A 7,500-nucleotide genomic window follows, 5' to 3' on the forward strand; every position below is an offset into this window, starting at 1 on the left:
TAAAAATGCAACTCACCCCAGATTCTGGAGTAATCCCATTACCAACTCTGTTTTCTATCCTCCTCAACTGGCATTTAACTCAATGCCGACAGAAAAATCTAGTGTTCACTGCAATGTTTTGCAGAATGTGTCTCCACATGGATGGCTCCACAAGTGTTCACCCTCCAAGGAATCAATTAATAGACCTCACCAGATTTCTCCTTTCCTTATGTTTTCAGAAAGTGCTATCAACATGAATGTACTGTTAACATTATTTAGACAATAAGATTATTATAATGTTATTAACATTACTAAAAGCAATATAAGATAAAAGAGAATATTTCCAAAAATAAAGGAAATGGGGTAAGCAGTTGGGATTGGTAGCACTAGTAATTAATTCCTGGGTGGCTAAATACTTGTAAAGCCATCTATGTGTAGAGACAATTGATAAATTAAATTTGCAGTGGGCATGGATATATGCCATTCCCAGTGGCATCAGGTTAATGCTTGTGTTTGCTTTTTTTTTCTTATAGGTCATATTTTTTATTGCATATACTGAAGTTTGCTGCTTTCAACATAATTTTATTCATTTTTCCAAAAGAGACTTAGAAAATCGGAGTACTACAGAGTCTGGAGTAGAGTGCCTAGCAGTACATTGCTCCAGAGGGCATACATAGTGAGGAATTCCCTCAAAGATTATTGGATACATACTAAGCCACTATGCTGATCCCAAAGGATGAAAAGTATAGAGAGGGCATATCTTGATTTTTCATGTTAATTCAGGAGTGAAGCAAGGATGTGTCCATGCACCAATTTTAAACACTTGCTTGGATTGGATACTGGGTAGAGCTGTTATCCAAAAACAAACTGGGTAATATCAAGGCCTCTCACCCTGACTTTGGAAATGATATTGCTGTCATGTCTCAGGCTATAGACCAAAATCCAGGAATTTGAGGGTCTGCTAGAAGAACCTCTTCACCTGATATGTGCTGGTGGCTAGGGCATAAAAGTTTTGCACATCTTGGTAGTGTTGTTCATAATTCTGGGCTGTTTCAATAAAAAGGCATTTGAAGTATTAAGTAGAAGGAGCCATCAGTTCTTTCAGAAGGTGTATTACCAGTGAATCAGGATCATGCCATGTGTCCTCAAGGCCCTGATATTCCTAACAGTAACCCCACTGATTTTATTTTGAAATCTTTTTCCTTCCTCCTCTTTGCATTCTTTCTCAGTCTCCTTGTTTGTGTACATGTACAAGGTTTTCACTTAATTTCAGCATGGGAAAAAATTATTAAAAAGATTATCTAGTAGTTTGGTTAAGCAGGTGATGCCAGGATGACATGTATACATAGCTCCACAAGTGCTTAATCCAATGTCAGCGGGTGGCAAGACTACAATGCCATGCCTACTGCAATAAGAAGTTTATCTCTTGTCTTAACATATAAATGGCTCTACAAGTGCTTAGTCATAGTGATTTTTTGTGATTAAAAAAAAAATTACTGTAGGTACTGGTAATGATATAATATAACATAAATTACAATAATAATGTATATTAGAAATACAGACTTTACTCATGAAAATTCAAGATATGAGTAAATGGGTGAGGTCCAGTTGGCCTAGGAATTGGCTCCTTTATTAACTAAATGCTTATGTAGTAATTGGTAAACAGGTTTGACAATGCAAAACTACAGTGGAAAGTGCTAGCACCCATTGCATGTACTTTGGGTTAAACAGTACAATATTAAGACATATCAGTAATACAGAAGTATGATATTCTTCAAGGTAAAGTAGCTTTTTCATTTCCAGGTGGTGCTTGGAGCTACAGTAAGGCTGGATTAAATTTCACTGTGTCATTGGTGTGGGTACAAGGAAAGGTGATATCATTTACTGAGGACAAGAAGCAGGTTTGTAATATTAATTGATGTGCTACAAGATTTATTCTAATTTTGTAATGATTCTTTTTATTGCAAGACCAACAGGGCAACCAGCACCCTTTTCTTGGCTGAAAAGGCTTGATAGAAGATTGATATTAAGATAAGTTGGCTTGTAATTGACTTTAATTCAACATATCTACAATATTCATATTTTTTTTTTTTTACTGTACAGTCAGACACAGTGGAGCTCCTGGAAGTGAGGTTAGATTAATTAAACAGGTGCATTTGTATTATACTATATTTAGTGATAAAAGAAAGAGATAACTAAAACTTACTATATATATATGTCCAGCTTAAGATTTAGGGAGATTGTTCCTGAGACACATCTTTCATTTGTAGCATTAAATAGGTGATAGGTTATTTGTAAAGCAAATGTTACATTTTTAAAAAGAAATAAGACTTGTAGCCTTTAATAATTTTTATGTTTCTGTTTAGAGATCAGCTATTTTAAGGAAGACAAAAATATTAGATATTGAATATTATGTATTTGTACAATTTTTGGGGGGAAATGGATAAGGATTATCATGTATTTTGATTGTTACTTATCACTTGAATGTTTAATTTGTAAGGCATTTCTGAAAATGGTTTGTTGCATAAAAATCACAATCCATCTGGTGCTAATAACAGTATCAGAATTAATTTCTTGACCAGGTGACATTAATTTTTCAGGTAATCTTGCAAGATGGAAATACTAATGTCAGTATTACAAACTGTCATACCATTCCTGGTGGAAATGCCTGGATTTCACAAGGTTAGTTAGTTATTGATGATGCCCACTCACATCATTCTTTAGAAAAATATTTGTTTATATCACAGGAATAGTAAGTCTTCATCACTTTAATATTTATAAAAAAAAAAAAAAAAAAAAAAAAAAAAAAGTTTGAATTTGGTGTTCCTAAAAAACATTACATGAGTTCAATTTCTCCTCTTAATTTCACATGTGCTTCAGTATTTATCATTGCCAGAAACAAGTCACAAAGTATGCAATCAGTTACTGAAGGGGCTGGTTCTGAAGAAAATAAGTATTGCTTAAAGTCATACTAAATGGCTAAATTCTATTCATGAATTGAAAATAAATGGAGGTATAGAGTGTGCTCAGTACACTAAGGCACCAAAGTGCTGATCAAGTGTTCAGGAGTTTAAGGCTATGTAGTGCCACAAGTGATAAGGATTCCAACTATTCCAATTCCACATGCTTCATGTGGAATTGGCCACCTTATTTTTTCTTTCTCTCACAGATACGCATTAGACCAATATTTGTGATTTTTCTTTTCTTTTCTTTTCTGTTTATTTATTACTATTAGTACAAATAAATTCCTTCAAATATGCATGTGATGTTTATGGTGTCAAACTACTTAACATTCTCAGAAATTATTAATGTATATCAACAACTGAGAAGAGCTTGATGGTCTTTCACCCAATCATGCCAGGATAACATCCTATCATATCATTGCAGACTATCATTCAAGCCAGGCTGACAGCTTTGTGTCATGCACGGTTGAGCCTACTCTGAGTTGTGCACACTAAACAGTTATGCTCTTGTTTGGCCCTGTAGAGAAATAGCCCCTTAAAAGTAGCCTGATTACCTAAAAAACTGTTTATATTGCAGTCAAGAGCATAAAGATCAGGGTTATTTTGTCTCCCATTCTTCTGATTTTTCCCTGGATCAGCTGACTCTGCGTGTATTCTAACTTGTTTGGTATTGATCTGGGGCCTCCCGTTGTGATTGGGTTAAACCCTTTACTAGTTTAGTGAGATTGGGGAGGGTTAGTACTCACTGTGCCTGTGCTACTTATGGGCTGACAGAAGGGCTCCACAGGCATCATCCTGGCCATTGGGACGTGATTAGATGTTGATAGTTTTCACCACAGTGTGATAGGGCGTCATCCGATGTGAGTGGTTTTGATGATTAAGATTTTGTCTTTACTTTCATTTACTAACTACTGAAATATTAGGTCTCTTCTCACTGCAACTTTCCATTTCGCCCTCTCTTTCTCTATTACAATTTCTTTTAGACATATATTCATTAATTCATTCATTCCCAGTGTATTAACTCATTCACCCCAGATTCACATTCTGTCCCCTGTAGTTTTTGGTGAATTTTGTTACATACAGATGGCTCCACATGTGCTCAGCCAGCAAGGAGTCCATCAGTAGGCCCTAGTTACCATTCCTGATTTCCCCATTCCTTGAATTGGCAGGAAAATGTGCTTTTCTTATTAATGCCATTGCTATTGATACTGTTATTATTGTTATTGATGTTATGATTACTAAATTGTCATTAAAATTTTTAGGCAATGAAATAATACTAAAGACCCTTTTCTATAGTGTAGGAAAAGGGTAAACAGGTGAGATAGGTACTTCTAATAACTGGCTATTTAGTGATTAAGAAGTTGTAGAGCCATCTATGTGTAAATACAATAAATAAACTTGTATTACAGTGGGCATGGCATGTATTCTTGCCAAATGGGGCGAATGGGTTATAATAATATTATCTGAGAGTATCGAGTATGGCACTCTGTTTTAATCTCCCCAAAAGGCCAGTACGTGATGGTAGTAGGTGAAATGCAAGAGGATTTAGATGGCACAAATGCCATCCGTGCAATCAAGATGGCTGACCTATCTTCCAATAGTGTACATGCAGCCACTTGGAAGAATGAAGTAGCTGAAATCAAGGCCTTAATGCGCGAAAATGCAAGCTTGTGCTCCTGATGGCTTCCTGAATGTAAAAGGCTACAGAGAGCTAGATAGATAGGATTTTTTTTCTTCTTCTTTTTCAATGTTTGTTATAGAGCTACATTTTCCTTGTTACAATTTCTTACTCTCTGGTAAATGCATAATACACTGAATTGTAAAAATGTAAACTTTCAGATTTTTTACAAATAAAAATAATTTGAATGAGATATTATTGAAAAACCTTTTACATAATAAAAATGTTTATTTCAAAATGTTATACAGAATATTGTACTTCCAGTGAAAAGAAAAATAAGAAGAAAGGGCATTACGCTGTTGCAATATCTCACAACAATATCCAGCCAAAATATCAAATGGAAATAATAGGCCTATTACACCTAAATGTTTTAGTTGACTTTCCTAAATTACAAAATATTGTACATCAAACAATATAAAAAAGGATCTCTTGGCTTATCCAGCTACTAATGACATTTCTTAGAAAACATCCTCCTTTATTACAATGGAGAAATAAAAATAGATATAAATATTTATGTTCAATTCTTCTTCTCTTCTGTGTTAATATTGTACTTTGTCTTCACACGATCCAGTTCTGCTTGCTTCTTCTCAGCATCCATTTTCTTGAAAGCCTTATTACTCTGTAAAACGAGAAGGGTAAATGTAATGAGTGCACAAATTTCTAATTATAAATGTCATATCACTAGTATGTCCTATATCTATTTAAAATGATACATGTGACCTAAGCTAGTAAATATTTGTACTAGTAAATAACTTTGCATAAATAACTGACATGTAAGTCTTGAATATTCAACGCTACATTATTCAGTTCATACAGAATGTGCACTCTAACTGTGTAAAATTAACCCCCTTACCTGATAGTAGAGAACAACCAAGTATCTTCCACAGACATTGAAACCAGAGAGATGATCACATGCATTTTTCGCATCAAAAATATCTTCATAAACAACGAAAGCTGTACCTCGTGTCTCTGGGGTGTTGCCTCTACAAATAGAAAATAACCATAAACACTCATGATACAACAATGGTGTGGCTGCTGAATGGGAAGATAATGAAATGAATGATATTATACATTAGAATATATCCTTAAAATGACTATACAATAATATAGCTTGGGGACCTTTAACACAGAAGATTAAATCAATACCTGATATAGCATGAGAGAAAACTTTTTTGCATGAAAATTTAAAATTATAGGAAACTTTAAACAGTATACAAAATGAATCATAAACAGCCACTTGTAAAGGGCCCTTTTGTTAGATAAATATAACATTATAGCAAGTTAAAAATCTAATGGGGTAGTCATACTTACACTCTAATCTGTCTGATGGCACCATATTTTCCAAAAATATCATACATTTCCTCCCCTGTGATTTTGTAAGGCAAGTTTCGCACATAGAGTATGCGGTTAACCTCTGGAGGCAGACGAACCTATGAAAAAATAATGGTATCAGTGTTAGTATACATATATGAAAAATAATAGTATCAATATTAATATAAATATCTGTGTAAATATGAATACTTGCTATTTTAAAAGCATGAACATATAAAAGAAATTAATCAAAAGTGATGATAAAAGTCCTTTAATATCTGACAATTAACCCACTAGTTGTAGACAGCACATTAAAACAAGGAAAATAATGATTGTAAAAACAAATGGCATTTAGTGATGCTATAACCAACTCTGGCCACACCACAACAGGAGTTTGTTTACACTATAGCTCCAGTGTCACCAAACTGCCATAGGAGATATGGTTGGTAGAATTTAACCCAAACATTCAATTTCTTGGTACCAAAAGACAAAGGGTTGAGCAAATAACCAACACAATATGTTTAACTTCTATAGGAATACTTGAACAATGGTTTGGCACATGGCTTATTTGGGTGAATATTTTTTTTTCTTCTAATGCTATTAATATCTACGTCATTATTATTGTTGTTAATATTATTATAATGTTATTAACTGTGACAACACTGTGGCAATAAAACGATATTTTTTCCCCCAAAAAAATTAAGGAACAGAAATACAAGAGCTAGGTAGGAATACTGATTCCTTCATGATTAAGCACTTGTGGAGCCATCTACAGGTAAAGATAACAATAAATAAAAAGAAAGTACAGTGTACATGGCATGTATTCTTGTCATCCCCGCACTGGTTAATGCAGGCTCAACAGCACATGTGATGTAATGTTGCTTGAGGGGAAAAATTAGACACCAAGGTAAAATAAAATTACCCAGCTCTATATGTTCTTGGCTGTAGCATAAACGATTCTTTTGATGAAGAGGCTGTAAGCTTACTTTTGAAGACCTATTTCTCATCGATGACTGTAGCCATGACCAAATAAGCACATTAGTGTTTAGCACAGGCTCAACTGTGCATGCCATAATGACGTCATCCCAAGATGAGGGACAGACTGCCATAACATGATAAGACATCACCACACCATGACTAGGTTAACCCAATACCGCCAGAGAAAATGAATAAAAAATGGGAAAATGCTGTGCTCATTTTTAATTTTTTTGTGAAATGTCTCTGCACATATATGTTTTCTTGGTTGATAATCTATAAATATCTAAAATCCAGAGGTAATAACAAAAAGAACCTACATCCTCCTGGCATTAAATGGAAAAAAAATTATTCTTCTGAAACATACATTCTAACTAGATTCGAATCTATGTTAAAATATGTGTTTTCCTTATATGATATTCTTGAATGTATCATTTAAGCAAGCCTGACCATATACTTTCCTTACTCAGAAAAAAAATATAGAACAGAAATGATACCATTATATATCGACTGCTTGAACTTCAAGATTTCCCCTCCAACAAGAGTCACAATTTCAATATTACCTTGCAATTTCCCTAATAACCTTCAAGCTCT

The 7,500-nt window shown here is 34.1% G+C and overlaps 2 protein-coding genes across 5 annotated transcripts in view; one reads left to right on the top strand and one right to left on the bottom strand.

Annotated features, from left to right (window-relative positions):
* LOC125032744 (recQ-mediated genome instability protein 2-like) overlaps positions 1-4,808 on the top strand; it is an 8,006-nt gene extending 3,198 nt beyond the window's left edge. For all 3 annotated transcript variants that reach the window (XM_047624052.1, XM_047624050.1, XM_047624053.1), the window contains 3 exons: positions 1,783-1,880; positions 2,580-2,661; positions 4,450-4,808. In XM_047624052.1, the coding sequence (XP_047480008.1) occupies positions 1,783-1,880; positions 2,580-2,661; positions 4,450-4,622 (353 nt within the window). In that variant the 3' untranslated portion in view covers positions 4,623-4,808. The remainder of the gene's footprint in view (positions 1-1,782; positions 1,881-2,579; positions 2,662-4,449) is intronic.
* Positions 4,809-4,828: 20 nt separating this feature from the next.
* The window catches only part of LOC125032745 (splicing factor 3B subunit 6-like), a 4,354-nt gene continuing 1,682 nt past the window's right edge, over positions 4,829-7,500 (bottom strand). For both annotated transcript variants that reach the window (XM_047624055.1, XM_047624054.1), the window contains exons 2-4: positions 5,932-6,050; positions 5,474-5,603; positions 4,829-5,239 (exon numbers count right to left, since the gene is read on the bottom strand). In XM_047624055.1, coding sequence (XP_047480011.1) covers positions 5,138-5,239; positions 5,474-5,603; positions 5,932-6,050 — 351 coding nt within the window. In that variant the 3' untranslated portion in view covers positions 4,829-5,137. The remainder of the gene's footprint in view (positions 5,240-5,473; positions 5,604-5,931; positions 6,051-7,500) is intronic.

The sequence above is a fragment of the Penaeus chinensis genome, chromosome 15 (genome assembly GCF_019202785.1).
Source record: "Penaeus chinensis breed Huanghai No. 1 chromosome 15, ASM1920278v2, whole genome shotgun sequence".
Classification (NCBI taxonomy): domain Eukaryota; kingdom Metazoa; phylum Arthropoda; class Malacostraca; order Decapoda; family Penaeidae; genus Penaeus; species Penaeus chinensis.